General features: G+C 57.9%; 8 protein-coding genes across 8 annotated transcripts; 2 read left to right on the top strand and 6 right to left on the bottom strand.

Annotated features, from left to right (window-relative positions):
• Window positions 1-885: 885 nt before the first annotated feature.
• On the bottom strand, window positions 886-1,656 carry K452DRAFT_328575 (uncharacterized protein; the record flags this gene model as incomplete). Its single annotated transcript, XM_033544996.1, has 2 exons — window positions 886-1,313; window positions 1,470-1,656. 2 exons carry the CDS (start codon window positions 1,654-1,656, stop codon window positions 886-888), a joined length of 615 nt encoding a protein of 204 aa, XP_033394511.1.
• A 1,025-nt stretch (window positions 1,657-2,681) lies between these two features.
• On the bottom strand, window positions 2,682-3,702 carry K452DRAFT_300867 (uncharacterized protein; the record flags this gene model as incomplete). Its single annotated transcript, XM_033542376.1, has 2 exons — window positions 2,682-2,849; window positions 2,905-3,702. The coding sequence occupies 2 exons, from the start codon at window positions 3,700-3,702 to the stop codon at window positions 2,682-2,684; spliced, it is 966 nt and encodes a 321-aa protein (XP_033394510.1).
• A 1,329-nt stretch (window positions 3,703-5,031) lies between these two features.
• Window positions 5,032-5,472, top strand: K452DRAFT_84653 (uncharacterized protein). Its single transcript, XM_033547218.1, has one exon. The coding sequence runs from the start codon at window positions 5,180-5,182 to the stop codon at window positions 5,432-5,434; it is 255 nt and encodes an 84-aa protein (XP_033394509.1). The 5' UTR covers window positions 5,032-5,179; the 3' UTR covers window positions 5,435-5,472.
• On the bottom strand, window positions 5,473-6,587 carry K452DRAFT_84658 (uncharacterized protein). Its single transcript, XM_033547219.1, has one exon. It carries the CDS (start codon window positions 6,129-6,131, stop codon window positions 5,511-5,513), a length of 621 nt encoding a protein of 206 aa, XP_033394508.1. The 5' UTR covers window positions 6,132-6,587; the 3' UTR covers window positions 5,473-5,510.
• Window positions 6,588-6,831: 244 nt separating this feature from the next.
• K452DRAFT_290443 (uncharacterized protein) lies at window positions 6,832-8,624 on the bottom strand. Its single transcript, XM_033541002.1, has one exon. The coding sequence runs from the start codon at window positions 8,464-8,466 to the stop codon at window positions 7,117-7,119; it is 1,350 nt and encodes a 449-aa protein (XP_033394507.1). The 5' UTR covers window positions 8,467-8,624; the 3' UTR covers window positions 6,832-7,116.
• A 1,252-nt stretch (window positions 8,625-9,876) lies between these two features.
• On the top strand, window positions 9,877-10,570 carry K452DRAFT_84662 (uncharacterized protein). Its single transcript, XM_033547220.1, has 2 exons — window positions 9,877-9,933; window positions 10,001-10,570. Exon 2 carries the CDS (start codon window positions 10,117-10,119, stop codon window positions 10,435-10,437), a length of 321 nt encoding a protein of 106 aa, XP_033394506.1. The 5' UTR covers window positions 9,877-9,933; window positions 10,001-10,116; the 3' UTR covers window positions 10,438-10,570.
• A 1,752-nt stretch (window positions 10,571-12,322) lies between these two features.
• On the bottom strand, window positions 12,323-13,263 carry K452DRAFT_84626 (uncharacterized protein). The gene has a single exon (XM_033547217.1). The coding sequence runs from the start codon at window positions 12,892-12,894 to the stop codon at window positions 12,478-12,480; it is 417 nt and encodes a 138-aa protein (XP_033394505.1). The 5' UTR covers window positions 12,895-13,263; the 3' UTR covers window positions 12,323-12,477.
• A 368-nt stretch (window positions 13,264-13,631) lies between these two features.
• K452DRAFT_276577 (uncharacterized protein) lies at window positions 13,632-16,134 on the bottom strand (the record flags this gene model as incomplete). Its single annotated transcript, XM_033539285.1, has 2 exons — window positions 13,632-14,470; window positions 14,547-16,134. 2 exons carry the CDS (start codon window positions 16,132-16,134, stop codon window positions 13,632-13,634), a joined length of 2,427 nt encoding a protein of 808 aa, XP_033394504.1.
• Window positions 16,135-16,199: the final 65 nt, after the last annotated feature.

Raw genomic sequence — 16,199 nt, 5'->3', positions numbered from 1 at the left:
ATAAATAGCAAGATAAATAGCAAGATAAATAGCAAAATAAATAGCAAGATAAATAGCAAAATAAATGTCAAAATAAATAGCAAAATAAATGTCAAAATAAATAGCAAAACAAATAGCGAAAGAGATCTGAAGGAGAAAGGAAGAGAGCGAGGGAAGAGCAGACTTATATACCCTCCCTGCAGCACGGTGCCCGCTCTCCTTCGCGGTACCGACTCCTAGGCCAGCATCACGCAATCGCGCTGCAGCAGTGTTCGTGATGTGAGCGCCCATGGGAAGGCTCTCCAACCCCGCCGGGCCCGGAGGCCTCTGCCGTGATGCGCGGTCCGCTGGCTTGCATGCTCGGTTGTGGACGTGGGTGCATGTGCGGTCTGCTGTGGTGGTGACGTGTGTGCCTTGGTTGATCTATCTGTTTGTATACACCTGAGTGCAGCTCTCGTCGTCGTGCTCATGTCGTTATCGTGCATGACGCACTTGCTTGCGGCGCGGCGGAGCTGGATGGCCGGACCCGCGGGAATGGTAAACATGTGTGCATTGGTTGATCTATCTGTCTGTATACATATGAGCGCAGCCGTCATCGTGCTGCTCTTATTGTTGTCGTGTATGATGTTCTTGTTTACGGCGCAGCGGGGTCGGGCGCTGGGCCCGCGGGCGTGCACGTCAGGACGCTGGACGGGGACGGGGTGCGCCGACGGGGGAACCGTGGACCGCGTCGTGGCCGGCAGCGTTGTCCGCACTGCCTGCGCAGGCAGCAAGGCAGAGACACTGCGCGCAAGCAGGCGAGTGTGCTGCACGCAGTGTGCAGCGTCCGAGCCCATCCCTTTCACCCCCCGCTCCATCCATCTCCCCATGCCACAGGCGCGGGTGCGAGTGCGCACGCGTGCGCGCTTAATCCGCCCTCTTCTTGCCGCGCATGATGCGCCTGCGCTGCGCCATCATATGCGTGAACAGGACATACGAGCCAGGGACGTAGACAGCCAGAATAGCCCAGAGGGCATATGCGATGAGGGGGTTTTGCTTCTGGGCGGGCTCGATGGCGCGGAAGACGAGCCAGCACTCGCAAGAGATGCCGAGCGGGTAGAGGATGAAGAAGGTGTTGTAGCGCAGCCAGGCGAGGGGGCCAGGGACGCGGCCGCGCAGCGCGAAGACGAAATAGCTGTAGCGGATGACTTCGGTCACGGACCAGGCGATCAGCATGCCTGCGAAGGCGGGCGAGCTGCGCGTGCTCTGTGGGTAGTTGTAGCTGATGCCCCAGACGAGGAGGAGGCGGCTGGCGACTTGCATGGCGGTTGTGAGGAGGGGGGCGCGCACGAGGCCTGTGGGGTGGTGGTTAGCAGGTATCACCATGTATTGCCTTGCCCACGGCTCTCTTCTTCTCCCTCTTGCTCAACTCTCAACTTGTATCCATGCTCTTACTCTCCCGTTCCCAACATCCCAGCCAAAACCCCCACGCAGAAAGCAATCGCACTCACCAACTGCACTGTGAACAACCTCCAACAGTGCGCCCGTCTGCACCAATCGCACAAGCTCGTCCGCGCCATCAAACACATTCCGCACGCCCACCTGCGTCGCCAGCGTCACGACGCGCGCCAGCACCGCTGCCCACAGCGCCGCCGAGACGGCATTATACGCCACAAGGTAGCCCGACTTCAGAGACATTTTTGTCGACAGAGAGGTTAGTTGTTCCTGTCGGCGATGCGAATACGGTCGGACTCAGGAGGTGTCGTTGTGGTCGTGCTGTCAGAGCTGTAGACGCGGTGGTTGTAGTCGTTCGTAGCTGTTGAATAGCTAGTAGCAAAGCTAAGCATTAGCAACTCGCATGCCAAACCCGGAGGAAGCAGTATAGGGAAAGGGCAAAGGCTGTGAGGAATATGAGACAGCAGGAAGAAAAACCTTACCCAATTGGACGCGCAGAAACTCCAACAACCTACAGCGTGCGGAAGTTGATGAATGGTGTTGGGACCGAATTGCCGGGCGGTGAGACATTCTTGCAGTGAGGAATCGGGGCTTGGCATCGTAATGCTCCGACGTGGAGATCAGGCATTCAGGCATTATCCATTTTATCATCTCCATGCACAAGCCAGCGTTAGCCAGCAAGGCTTTCTGCCTCACCTCCAAAAGCAACCATTAAAGGGACCGACTGTATCATGCAAAGCATCACCTATTTCATCTCGCCCATCGTCTCGCCCTCGACAATAAAAACAAGAAAAAGCCATCGCCCGTCGCTGGAAAACGCAAAACTCCCCGCCATGCCTCCCATGAACTTGATATCAGAAAAAGGGCATGTGAAAGAAGTTAAAAAAAGAACAGGGAAGAAAGGTGAGGGGAAAAAAGCAAAGAAGTTTCGCTTGCCGTATTCGCGTTTCCCCGCGTCTCACATTATTATGCATCGCTTCCAGGGTAGACCCTGGTTTCCCTGCCCACGCTAGACCGTCTACGCCGAACTTTTGCAGGCAAGGGAGGAGAGGCCGTGATGACGGACTGGAGAGGAAAGGAGGTACAAAGATGCTGACCAGTCGAAAGGGCTGATGCAGTGTACCGTCGATATATGTTTTCATAACAATATGCTCTGAAGGAATGCCGACCCGGCGGCATGATGGCTAACGCTATGCAAGCTGGCATGCGTCTGCAAGGACTGCAAAAAGTGTTTGGATGAAGTGTGATTGGAGGGGATTGTCCAGCGATTAGAAGAATAGCTGGATCATCGCCGACCTTGAGTGACACTTCTTCTCGCAGCCCTTGACAACACATCTTGAGAACGTCTGTGGCAAGCGTGACGACGATGAGCCCGCTGGCTCCTTGCCTTTGCGCTTTGATGTATGCCGGTTCTGGGCGCATTCACCACAGTACGCCTAAAGGTGTCAGTGAGCCTGCATACATGGTGCAAGAATGGTGGAAGCAACTTACATGACCGCAGGCCTTGACGATCCAGACTTGCCTCTTCTCTGAGTCTTCAGGTCCGGTGCATAGCTCTGAATCACAATTCGGACAAACAACCACCTCATTCTCCTTAGGTGAGCGAGTGAATCCTTGTCCAGCATCTTTTGGTGGAGCGTAAGTTGGTGGCGGAGGTGTGGGTTCCTGATCGTGTCCCAGAGTGAAAGCTGGCATGTGGTAATCCAGCGGACCGGGTCCGACAAAGTCCATGATCGGTTGCATGAAGTCGAGGTTGATGTTAAATCGACTGGCGGCGCGGTTAGGGAAATGCCGTCTGTTCCTGTCGGCAGTCCTGGTGCCTCTGTCTGCCCTGTGAGGCGCTGCTTGTCCAAACAACTCCCGGACCCGCCGCTCCAAGTAAGGCCGAGGTTGGGGGAAGCCTCCTGCCGTCACGCGTGTCCTGTGGCCGCCGGTGCCTGGAGGTCCCCTGTTCACGCCCTCCTGCCATGTGCCTTCGACCAGGTCATCATCTGTGAGGTCTACAGACTCTGGGGCTATCCTGCGTGATGATACGATCTGGACCTCCGGGCTTGATGGGATGTGTATCGCTTGCTGTTGGCCTCCGGCCGTGGTGTCTTGCGGCGTATCTTCTGACAGGTCTATGATTTCGCGTGCGAAGCGGGGAGGACGTGAGGCGCGGGTCGACTGCAGCGGCGGGAGTGGGTTGGAGGATGGCTGGGTGGAGCTGTCGGATAGAGAGGGGTCGTCTTCAGACGTGAGGTCTATGATATCGGCCGCGTGTGGCGGCATGGCTTGTGTCGTGGACATGACCGGTCGCCGAAAGTCTAGTCCGTCACCTGCGAAGCGCCCACGGAGCGGGGGCAGGTGTAGGTTTGAGGTTTGAGGGTGTGGTCGGTGCGTTTGCGGCGTCGAGCTTGACGATGTGGGCGATGCGGCCAAAGGCCATGCGGCGGGAGAGGGACGGCGAGCGGCACTAGCACTGTCTCCTTCCATCTCCTCATGAGACCTCTACAGCAGAACGATGTTAGCTTGCAACCCAGTGCAAGTGACCCTTCCGACCCGAGTCCGTGGGCTGGGGGAATGCCTTTCGGCGAGCTAGACGGACCTTGGGATTGCGGTGATGCGGCCAACCGTTGTAGGGATTGGCGCTTTCCATGCTCGAAGCAGGCGGGGACTGGGAGGTGGCGGGGTGCGAGGCACGTCTTGGTGAGAAGTAGGATGCGAAAGTGTGTGTGGAGGTCGTAGGAGGGTCGGCACCGAAGCCAATGCGTGGTACGGCCCGGCGGGTCTTGGTGCTCTTGGTGGCGGATTAATGAGGTGTTGTGATTTGGACGGGTTCCAGATCGCCTAGTTTATGAGTGCAGCAAACGCCGCACCCTCCCAAAGCTCCGTCCTTGTGTGAAGGAGCCGAGTCGTCCGCAAAAGAAGGCGTCGCGTTAGAGAACATGATTGCTTTTTTGGAAGTGCAGGCAGAGCAAAGGCCGTATGATGTCCACTTTCACACAGCTCGATCGGGAGTTTGTCGGTATCAAATCCCGGGATCGAAGACACCATTGACGTCCTTTTCATATTTTGCACTGCACCGTGGTTTGCTGCCTTGGAATTCAGGGCTTGACAACCAAAAATTCGAGCCTACAGTTTCACGAGATACATAACATTTTTTCCGAACCACCTTCTACTGAGCACGCGGACATGTCGTCAAGCAAAGCTGCTCCCTCATAGCCGGCCTGATCGGCTTTCTTTAGGCCGTAGCGGCTTTGTAAGAGCATCATTAATTCCATGCATATCTCCGGTATTGCCGTCAACGCCAAATAAGTTGCCATTGCCATGGTTTGCAATGTTTGCGTTTATCCTTAGAGGCCATGAACCGTCTTGATGAATGCTGAACTCACCCCAAGACTGGTGGAACCTGAAGCAGAGTCCAGCACTTTGGGCTTCCCCCGCAGTCAACGCGGCCAATGGCCAGCTGGAAATATACTGCACCAATGAAGACCATAGGAATTGCCTTCCCAAAAAGCTCTGACCAGTTCCGCCAACGACAGCGACCTAGCCAATGGATTCCCACAGCACGCTCTTACTAAGACCACTCACCCAGAGACATGCCCACGGCGCGGGCAGTCACAGTCCGGGGTCCAGAAACACGTAGCAACGCCCCTCCCGCCGCAGTAGCAGGCGTTTAACGTCCGTCACCGAGAACCGAGATCCACCGTCTAGCGAGACAGGGGGCAATACAAGCAGTCCTTACAGAGTACTCCTTGTCTAGCTCATATCCCGAGTCCTGGTTATGGATGTAAAGGTCTTAAAACACACAAAGACTCTATACATCGTAGCTGGGTCTCTTCTTCTCTGTACAAGTATCACCATCTCGCTTCCCGGTGAATCTCGTTTCACGGTGACGGACGTTACTAGGCGCTGTTTCGTTTCCAAGCAAACAGCACCGACAGAGCCGTCAGCGCCAATGCAGCTCCCATCACCAGAGACCGCCGTCCTGTCAAAGTCCCAGTTGACAGCATCCCCAGCAACGCCACTCTCTGCATAACATCATCCCGCCGTTACATGTCGTACCCAGCAGCGGGGGGCGGCAGCCTCGCCAAGCCCTCCGCTCCCGCGCTGGATTAGGTGAGGTCCCCCGCCGCATCCGCCGCGGCGCGGAAAGCCCCTCGCCCGCCCCGCCGCCCCAACGACGGCCGCGACTCCAAGCCACGGAAGCCAAGCCAAGCCAAGCCATCCCACATGCCCGCGCACCCACCACCTACATCCCACATCCCACGCCGCTCTACGAATAGCATCGCGACGACAAAGCCGCCACCCAGACCCAGGCTCAGGCCAAGCAGCTGTGGCTCAGCCATGCTCAGCCCCCTCCCCCAACACCAAAACAAGGGGGGCCGTGACAATTGCGACAATCGCGACAATCGCGACAATCGCCAACGATCGCACACCCACCAGGCCGTTCGATCGTCTCTTAATCGCCCCGATCGCTGATCCTCCTCTGTCACCCTCCTTGCTCCAGATTCTGATTTCCCGCCAACCGCCGCTCCTCCGACTCCATGCCGATCGCAGCGCTGCACCCAACACCTCCAGCAACAGCAGCAGATCGCAATCAAGCACGCCCCTGCGCGCACGCCTGCACAGCCGCCGCCGTCGCGCCTCCCCAAACGAGGACGCCACGAACGGACGCCTGAGGCATGCATAGAGGCAGGGACCGCCTGAGCCTGGCCTCCTGCATCCACGTCCATAATTAGCGCCCCCCGGAAAGATGGGGGTGGGTGTGCGGGCGCGAAGTGCTGATCTCGGAGAAGGACGGGACGGGGAGAGAGGCAGGCTATTGCCTACCTAGCAACGTCCCGGCGCTAACAATATAGGCTTATTTTATTGCCAATTGCTGTGGCCATGCGCTGGAGCGCGCGGTCCAGTTAAGCTTCTTCTATTGTGCAGGGTTAGGCTGTTAGCTAGCTGGGGAGCTGGATTGGGACGCCTGCTTGCCTTGGTTAGGTAGTGCTTTATGGGGTGTGCAGATCGTGGGGACCTCCTGTTTGAGGCTGCTGTGCCTGAGTAGGTAGGTAGGGGTAGGTAGGTATCTAGGTGTGGCACTCTAACTAGCGTAAGTACATGATGTATATGCACATCGTCTATTCATATTCAGTCTACTGAGTAGATAGACTGACAAGCAGCACAGCACAGCACACCAAAGCATAGAGGTTCCAAAGTATACAGATAGAAGATTGAGTGGTTGAGTGTATCGATTACTTGGCTACAGGGCCGCTTAAGCCCAAAAAAAGAAATGTTTGATAGCATAGGTGGGGGTATATGGCTGCTGTCTCAGCAGAGCAATATGCTACTTTGACGCCGATCCATGTCTGAATGTTGAATGACCCAAGGCGCGGTCCCAGCAGCAGCAGAGAGAGCGCGCAAGTGATCCGCAATGATCAAGTCGACAAAAAAAACCAAACCAATAACTTTTTCTTTTCTTCCCCCGCAAGAACGACGACAACAACAATGACAAAGAAAAACAAGTAAAAGAAAACTCCGGATTATAAACTGTTGGGGCGATAGCCAATGCAGGAGCTGCCATTCTGACAGGCTGGGGTATATCCTCCGCATCCACTGAGCTAGCTTCTCCTTCTGAGAAAAAGTTCAAGGAAATTCGTTACAAGCGTGAGCGCAGAATGTTGTTGAAAGAAAAAGCTCGAGAGGTAGGTAGGTAGGTGGGTGGGTGGGTTTTTAAGAGTGGTTGAGAGAAAGGCGCTCAATGTCCTCGCTGCTGCGCGGAGCCAGCTCCGACGAGTAGGCAGGAGGACTAGCGGGGATGTCGTCGTAGACGGGCGGCTGCTCCTCGTCCCACGAGATGCCGAGGCCGGCGCGCTCCGTCAGCACCAAATTGAACTGCGTGCGAAGGACGCGGGCGGCGCCCGTCGGCGTGATTTGCGTCGGCTTGTTGTCCGGCGCCCATTCCTCGGCTACAACCATCTCGACGACCAGGTTGTGCCGCACTTCGAGTCCGTTCTCGCCTTGCACGTCGCACACGGGCTTCATGGTGGGGTTCACCATCGCGTTGAACTCGACTTCGATCGTGTCGGCTTGGATGTCCGTCTTCCAGCCGTGCTTGACGTCGTCGGTGCCGATGACGCGCGTGTCCTCGTGCAGGACGCCCTTGCCGTCACCTCCGACCTTGGAGGCGTGCTTGGGGCAAGCCGGGGAGGTGAACTTGGTGTGCTCCTCGATGCGCCAGTTGAGCTTGCGGAGCTTCCAGCGCGTCGTAGACTTGTCCCTCTTCTCTTCTACGAGGCCAGACATGCGCATCTCCACGTTGAAGTCGCCAATGGGGTGGATGATGTTGGGGAGAGTGACGGCGGCGGTCAGGTTGGTGGGAGGGAAGATGCGGACGGAGTGCTTGTCGTTTCCGGGAAGGATGGCACGCTTGATGTTGATGCTGCGGCTGAAGGTGATGACCTCGCCGGTGGAGGTGGTGATTTCGGCTTCCAGGTGGTAGTCGATGACGACGAGCGGGCTGTCGGTGGTGGCGGGGAGGTGGCCGGGCACCAGGTAGCTGAAGGGGAAGTAGTGGTCGCCATGGCTGAGATGCAGGGCATCTTGGTTGAAGGACCATGACTTGAGCTCGGTGGACTGGGTGGTGCACTGGGGGCACTGCTTGCAGACGGGCTCCTTGGTGGTGGTGGTGGAGAGAAGCTTCATGTCGAACTTGTCGACGACAATGGTCGGGTCGGTGACATCGACCTTCAATTGGCCGGAGAACAGGGCGCCGGTGGAATTGGCGGGCGAGTTGTAGAGGACGATGGGCGGCGACTCGACGGCGAGGCTGATCTTTGCGGGCTTGGCCGTCTCGAGCTTGGTTTGACTCTTCTTCTCGTTCTTGTGGCGGCCGAGATGGCTGTGGCGGCGCAGAGCCTCCATGTTGGGGCGTTCGGGAGCATGGGCTCGGGGCTTGGGCGAGGCGGCTCTCTTTACCTTTGCGAGGAGAGTGCCTTCGTTGACGGTGAGGCCGGCATGGTTGTGGTAGGGAGGCGGCGAGGACGAGTCGGTTCGCCTGGGAAAGTGCAGTAGGCCGGGCATGGCTGGCAACAGCAACAACAGCAACAAAGGATGTCCGGATTGGGAAGGTGGATGCGAATTGGCAGATCTCTCTGGGGTTAGAGGGAGGTGTCTTGAGGTTTATCAGGCGAAAACATAGTATGCGTCGGGGTCAGGGGCAGGGCACGGGGTGCGGCTCGTCGGCTTTTGTATTGTAGAGTAGTGGCACTGGATTGCGGGAAAAAGCTAGTTGATGTCGAATTTTCGAACCACGGCCCGCTGGCATGGATCCTGGCCGATTCACCGCCGCAGAGGCCAACAAGGGCCAAGCACACCCCATGACAGCACCGTGATGGCGATGACTCCCGCGCCCCCTACCCTGCCCTGCTGACCAGGCAATCGCTCCACCACTGAGTGTCGACTGCCACGCCGACGGCCATCTCGCATCTCCGAGGCCCTTCCTTCACTGTCTTGTCTGCTTGCAGCCAGCGTGCACGGCTCCCCTCGTCTGTTCCCGTCGCGCGACTCGGGCCTTCTGCAAATTTCTGGAAAAAAACCCTTCAGAGTGACATCGCAAACGCGTCGCGCCTCGCATCAGATCGTATCCACTCCCTTGATCCTCCTCCAGACCTTTCCATGCATCGGGCGAGCCAAAACCCACCGCACGTTTCTCTTACCCCATGGCTCCGCCGTGCAGAGTCAGCGATCGCTGTGGCCTAGACTTTGCAATCCCGCTTACCGTCGGCAGATATTTTTTTTTCTTTTCGTCGTTCCTGGTTTTTTTTGCGTCGCCAACGGCCATCGTGAATAATACAACAATGCTTGCGGCTCAACGTGATCTGTGGGGAACCTCCGTGACACCACCCGGACAGTGAGCTGACACGTTCCTGATGTTCTCGCGACGCAGGCCCCAGGACGGTGCGGGCGCCAATTGGGTGCGCTTCCGTTGCTATGCCTCGACCCCCCATCTCCGGTCATGAGTGCATCTCAACACGATGTCCCTGATCGGCCAATGTCCCCTTCAGCCCTGTACAATTTCCCCCTTGATGCTATTCCCAGCCTTATTGCGCGACTCGATGACGCAACGAAGCTGCAATCAGAGCAAAATGCCGCGGAACGCGTCAACTATGGACACGTACCAGTGGATCGAGGCTGCTTCCAACAACACCACACGATGCGAGACTCAAAACGCCAGCGTGCTCTCTGCTCCCTGACCGGCCGCCCACCCGCGCGCGTGCAATGCAGCGTGCAGTGTGCAGTGTGCAGCCCGCAGCCATGATTACTACAACACGTACTCCGTATGCGTGCTTCGCCATCCATCACCACCATGCCTATTCCTCACCATCGCCGTGATCATGCCCGCAATCCTCATCCCAGGGAAAAAGAGATAGCCGCAGACAGTCTGGTCTGGCCCGGCCCCCCCTCTCCGCAACACCCACCACGCTCTCCTAGCGCCCAGCGCATAGACGGAGCCACCTCCACCACGTCCAACACCACACAAAATACAAGGTAAGCGCTCACGTCTCCCTCGCTGACCTGAGGTTGGCGAGAGACACGCTCGTTCCTGACGATCGAGATCGTCCGCACCGCACCGCGCCGCTCGCCGCCACGCTTGGGTTGTCGTTATGTAATGCCAACGCCCGACCTGCTGGTGCCCGGGCGCTTGCCCTTCACCTGTGGCGAACAGAAGGAATGAAAAAAAAAAGGCACGAAAAGAGCAAGGAAGAGAAAAGAACATCGTCGGGCCGCTCCTTGCTAGCTACCCGGCCTGCTGGAGTTTTGACATGCTTGTGTCCCAACGTCGTGCCAACTTCTCTTGCCTGTCAGAAAGAAAGAAAAAAAAGAAAAAAAAAAAAAAAAAAAAACCCTTCACGCTGCGTCTCCTGCCCCCGACCCTCTCTCTCTCTCGCTCTCCTCCGCTATGCCACCACACACGCCACACATCCGAGATTGAGATTGCAGCCGCGCCTCCTGAACGCGTGCGTGCTTGCTACATGTAAGCCACGACAATAATAACACAATAGCCCTTCCCTCTTCCCCGAAATCCCGCTTCATAGCGCCCGCCGCGCTTCCTAATAAAACCGTTGCTTCCTTGCAATAAATCGGCTTCATGCGGCCACGTTTCCGAGCGCGAATTCAGGGGGGAGAGAGAGGGTCGAGACGTTCCGGAACGCTTGTGATTACTTGATACGAGGGCGGCGTCTTGCATATATACAATTTTCACGCTTCGCACAGATGAGATGCGGTGTTCCATCGCAACAGCTGCTGCGGCGCTGAGTCAGCTCGTCCCGTAACGCCCCCAAATCCAATGACCCCTGATGGCGCCGCCACAAAATGGCTGGCTGGCTGGCTGAGCCTCGCTCGCTGCGCTGCGCTGTTTTGCAGCTTGCAAGCTTGCCTGCCTGCCTGCATGAGGCGAGCAGAGGGCGAGATTCGTGATCGGGAAGCGCCGGAACGCAGCCACGCAGCGTCTCACGCAATTGGAAAGGGCGATTTCGCGAGGGTTGAAGGCGTACGTAGTAGCTAAAATTGAGCCGTTGCAGCGGATCCAGCCAGCACGCAAGCAAGCAAGCATCACAAGCAGAGCGCCGACGACGACGATGATGAATGAATGATGAGCCGATGCGAATTTGTCAACTATATTGGCACAAGGCCGCTCTCGCACCAATCCCCAACCACGGTTTCCGCACATGGGGCCGTACATGGGGGGCGCCGGCGCGGGGGGCAGCAGAGGCGGATTCCTTCTCCCGCCGCCTGCATATGGAGATGGAAGCGCAAGCACAAACGGGGCAAAAGTTCCCACGCCCGTGGTACGAGTAGAGTAGGGGAGTATACTGTATAGGTTGCAGTCTGCAGAATGCATGTACGCGCACGCGCACGGCCCGGCCCGGCTGCGCAGCCCTAGGTGCCTAGGTAGACGAGAGAGGGTGCTGCGTTCTGCATGAGCCGGCGCGAACCGCGCTGCTGCTCTCTGCTTGCTTGCTTGTGGTGCTTTGACGCTTGTAAGTTGTGCTTTGCGCTTTGCTTTGCTTTGCGCGCGCGCTTGCCCGCCTTGGCGCGACACCGCCACTGCCAGAGCCTGTGCCAGAGCCTGTGCCAGAGCCTGTGCCAGAGCCTGTGCCAGAGCCAGAGCTTTCCAGAGCTCTAGAGCCAGTGCCCCAGAGCCAGAGCTCCAGCTCCAGCCCGCCAGCTCCAGACTCGGTTGCCAGCACAGTAGGCAGCACGCCAGGAGGCGCGCGCGCGCGCCAGCACGGTGGCCACGCACCAGCGAAGCGGTGCGCGATATACCCTCACTCAGGTCACGGAGGATTTAACGATTTTTTTTCTCTCACCGGCGCGCTGGTGCTGCTGGCGGTGCCGGGGCGCCAAACCACAGAGCACGTTGCCTAAGGGTAGGCACAGTCACAGCATCTACCTTCCTTCCTTCCTTCCTCCCAGGATGCGGAGGAGCAGCCGATGCGGGGCGCGGCTGCGTGCCGAGTGCGAGACCGGCGCGCTGGTGGGTGTGCCGTTGGGGTGGCGAGGTCGATATCGGACGCGCACCGTCCGTAGCACCGCAGTCCTAGTTAGGACGGGTGTAGGTACTCGTAGGTTGGTAGGGTTCGATGACTCTTTCTGCTCTGGCTGGGGGTTCCCGACGGGCTGGCGAGCGAGTATGTACTCTAGCTGCTTTGACCCCGCTCGTTGACGCGCGGCGCTGGCGCCTTTGGTGGGAGTGGGAGTGTGAGTCTACCTATGAGTATGCGGATGGATACGCTATTGCTGTGCTATTGCTGCTGCTAGACGCTCGTGGTTGAGGAGTCATACTCGCGGTCGCGGTCTTGCTCCTTCCTTCATGCTTTCCTTCCTTCCGTCCTCCATTAGGTACCTACTGCACCACTCTCCTCCCCCTCACACAGCGCACTAGGTAGCACGCACGTGCACAGCGGGCAAGCGGGCAGGCGGGGTGCACGACGGGAGGCCTATCCAGGCCTCCAGCATCCAGTACCAAGCATCCGGGACGGGAGTCGGGACGGAGGGGGTCTAGGCGTGCGCCCGCACCCCCCCCCCCACCTACCTGAGTCTTGTCCTGTCCCCGCTCCGCTTTGCCGCGGCCTTCCGCTTTGCCCCCGCTCCGCATGCACGCAAAAGCCGCTCCTGCGCGCGTGCGTCTCCCGCTGCCGTGCTGGGATTGAGGATTGGGGTTGGGGTTGTTGCGGCGGAGGCGGGGGCGGGGCCGGAGCGGGGGACGGAGGGCGGAGGGGCTTGGCGTTTGTTGGTGGGGGATGAGAGTGCTGTACCTGTATATGTCCTGCTGTGCTCCTCCATCATAGTCCACGCTTGCTTGTCTCCTCGCCTACCACCCACAGACAGGGACAGTGTGTGTGGCTGTGGCAGTGTAGGGGCAGGGGCAGAAGAAGAAGGGGGATGAAGAGCGAGCGGGTAGGAGTGAGTGTCCGGCGGCGCCTCTTGATAGCGAGGATACGCCATGTGTGCTAGCTTTTTATAGTTTTTCAGTTTTATAGTTTAGTTTAGTTTAGTTTAGTTTTGTTTTGTTTTGTTTTATTTTTGGGGCGGGTGAGGGCTGGGGGGCTTGTGATGGGGATGGGATTGGGACTGGGGCTGGGGTAGCGCGTTTGTTTGTTGTCTGTAGGGGTGTGTGGTATCTAAGCTCTCGAGCACGCAGGTGAGAAAGTAAGCAAGTAGACGGCAGACCCGTTGCCCCAGTGCCGTAGCACTCACGCACTCACTGCACATGCACGCACGCGGCATGTTCACATTTTCCATCAGTACTGAAAACCTGCGTCTGTACGCTTCCTGCTAGGTGACAGATATGTACTGTACTGTACGACTATCTACGCGCTCGAGTGCTGCACTGTATTCAGGGAGGGGGCTAATGCTTTTATTTGAGGCGTGCTGGGTGAGTGAATGAGAGAGAGATGGAGAGACGAGAAGGGAAACCGCTTGTGCTCGCGCTGATGGGAGGCTGATCAAGGGTTGGGGATGAGATGCCAGGGAAGGAGAGAAAGGAACCACTTGTGCTCTGCTCGCTTCACCCGATGCGCTGCGGAGACTGATCAAGGGTACGTATGGTATGTACGAGAGGAAGGAGAGCGGAGAAGAGAGAGAGAGAGAGGAAAAAAGGGGGAGCAGAAACGAGAGAAGCAAAGAAGAAGACACAAAAAGCCATCACGTCGTCACCACCAACACCACCACCACCACCATCTCTAAAACGGCCACCGCCACTCCCGCAACTCCTGCGGATCAACTCCCTCATGGAAAGCGTAATTCTTCGCCGTAATCTGCTCATTCAACAAGCGTTCCCTAGCCACTCCACCACGGTTCCCGAGCCCAGGAATGCGATCAATAGCATCGATAGCGAGGCTGAAGCGATCAGTGCCATTGCGCATAGCCAGCTCGAGCGGGGTATTGATATTGCCCTTCTCCTTGTACCCCGTAACATGCAGGTTATGCTGGCCACGGCGCGCATACGTCAAGCGATGAATGAGCCAGGGATACGAGTGGAAGTTGAAGATGACGGGTTTGTCGTCTGTGAAGATGGCCTTGAACTCTGCGTCGCTGAGGCCGTGGGGGTGCTCGTGCGCTGGGATCAGCTTGAACAGGTCCACGACGTTGACGAAGCGGATCTTGAGGCCGGGGAGGTGCTGGCGCAGCAGCGCTGTCGCGGCTAGCGACTCGTGCGTCGGCACGTCGCCGCAGCATGCCATTACGACGTCTGGCTCCTCGCCGATGTCTGTCGATGCCCACTCCCAGATCCCGAGCCCTTTCGTGCAGTGCGCGATTGCGGCGTCCATGTCGAGGTACTGCAGGTGGTTCTGCTTGTCTGCTACGATGACGTTCACGTAGTTGCTGCTGCGGAGGCAGTGGTCCGCTACGCTGAGCAGGCAGTTTGCGTCGGGTGGGAGGTAGATGCGCACGACTTCGGGGGATTTGTTGGCCACGACGTCCAGGAAGCCGGGGTCTTGGTGCGTGAAGCCGTTGTGGTCTTGGCGCCAGACGGTAGCTGTGAGGAGGATGTTGAGCGAGGCAATCTTGACGCGCCAGTCTACCTGTTGGTGGTGTTGCGTGTTAGTAGTGGTGGTGTTGGGGGTTTGGCTGAAACTAGTGGCGCCTGGAGAGACTTGCCTCGATACACTTCTCAAGCCACTTGCAGTGCTGGTTCACCATCGAGTCGATGATGTGGATGAAGGGCTCGTAGCTGTTCAGCAGACCATGTCTGCCGGACAAGATGTAGCCCTCCAGCCAACCCTCGACCGTGTGCTCACTCAGCATCTCCATGACCCGGCCGTTGTAGGCCAGGTTTCCGCCGTCCTCGTCCTCTTCAAAGTAATCCGCAAGCCAGACCTTCTTGCCCACGTCGTAGATCGCATCCAGCTTGTTCGATTGCGTCTCATCCGGGCCAAACACCCGGAAATTGTCCATGTTCCTACGAACGACCTCGCGCAAGAACGTGCCGAAGCGGTTCATGCTGCCATCCTCGGACACGCCACTCTTCAAGATATGGAACTTGAAGTCGCGGAAGTCCGGTACGTGCAGCTTGTGCCTGACCAGTCCGCCATTCGCGACGGGATTGGCACACATGCGCCGATTTCCCGAGGGCGCCAGCTCGCGCAGCTCAGGCACCAGCCTGCCCGCCTCGTCGAACAGCTCCTCGGGCTTGTAGCTGCGTAGCCAGTCCTCCAGCTTCAGCAGGCTCTCCGGCTTCGTCGCCACGTCCGTGATCGGGACTTGGTGTGCTCGCCAGAAGCCCTCGAGGAAGTGGTCGCCGAGCTTGCGGGGCCCGGTCCAGCCTTTGGGTGTGCGCAGCACGATCATCGGCCACCGCGGCCGGAAGGCTTTGCCTGTCTCGCGCGCTTCGGATTGGTACGCTTTGATTTTCTTGACGCAGTCTTCGAGCGTGGATGCCATGGCTTGGTGCATTGACTCCGGCTCACTGCCTTCGACAAAGTATGGCTCCCAGCCGTAGCCCCTGAAGAGCGCTTCGAGCTCTTCATGGCTGATGCGGGCAAGAAGGGTGGGATTGTTGATCTTGTAGCCATTGAGGTTCAACACGGGAAGGACAGCACCGTCGGTGATGGGGTTGAGGAACTTGGTGCTGTGCCAACTGGTAGCGAGTGGACCAGTCTCTGCCTCGCCATCTCCCACCATGGTCAGGGCAATGAGTTCTGGGTGGTCAAAGACCGCACCGAAGGCGTGCGAGATGGCATATCCCAGCTCACCACCCTCGTGAATGCTGCCGGGGGTCTCTGGCGTTGCGTGACTTCCAATGCCACCTGGGAAGGAGAACTGTTTGAAAAAGCGGCGCATGCCGTCTTCATCTTCAGACTTGTCGGGATACGTCTCCGAGTAGGTTCCCTCCAGGTAGGCATTGGCGAGCACCGCCGGCGCTCCGTGGCCTGGACCGGAGATAAAGATGGAATCCAAGTCATACTTTTTGATTAGGCGGTTGAAGTGAATGTATGTGAAGCTCTGACCGGCATCGGAGCCCCAGTGGCCAAGAAGCCGGGCCTTGACGTGCTCGAGGCGCAGTGGCTGCCTCAACAGGGGGTTGTCCTTTAGGTAGATCATGCCGAGGCATAGGTACATGGTGGCTTTGAAATAAGCATCGTACTTGCGGACCTCCTCCTTGGTGAGAGGCTTCTCATTGACGGTCGCGCGCGCAATTCCAAAGGGAGACAAGCTCTCCGTGACGACGCCTTCGGAGCCCATCGCGAAGGTTGTACGAAGAGTGATTGAATGGAGTAGTGAATTACTAGGACAATTGACAGCGGGTG

Source organism: Aplosporella prunicola, assembly GCF_010093885.1.
Source record: "Aplosporella prunicola CBS 121167 unplaced genomic scaffold K452scaffold_22, whole genome shotgun sequence".
NCBI classification, from domain to species: Eukaryota; Fungi; Ascomycota; class Dothideomycetes; order Botryosphaeriales; family Aplosporellaceae; genus Aplosporella; species Aplosporella prunicola.
Note: the sequence above shows the minus strand (reverse complement) of the source record. Positions and strands in the feature narration are given on the sequence as shown.

Bases quoted from the DNA above. Each gene is read 5' to 3' on its own strand.
- K452DRAFT_84653 (XM_033547218.1), top strand. From the start codon at position 5,180: ATGGATGTAAAGGTCTTAAAACACACAAAGACTCTATACATCGTAGCT.
- K452DRAFT_84658 (XM_033547219.1), bottom strand. From the start codon at position 6,131: ATGGACGTGGATGCAGGAGGCCAGGCTCAGGCGGTCCCTGCCTCTATG.
- K452DRAFT_290443 (XM_033541002.1), bottom strand. From the start codon at position 8,466: ATGCCCGGCCTACTGCACTTTCCCAGGCGAACCGACTCGTCCTCGCCG.
- K452DRAFT_84662 (XM_033547220.1), top strand. From the start codon at position 10,117: ATGAAAAAAAAAAGGCACGAAAAGAGCAAGGAAGAGAAAAGAACATCG.
- K452DRAFT_84626 (XM_033547217.1), bottom strand. From the start codon at position 12,894: ATGGCGTATCCTCGCTATCAAGAGGCGCCGCCGGACACTCACTCCTAC.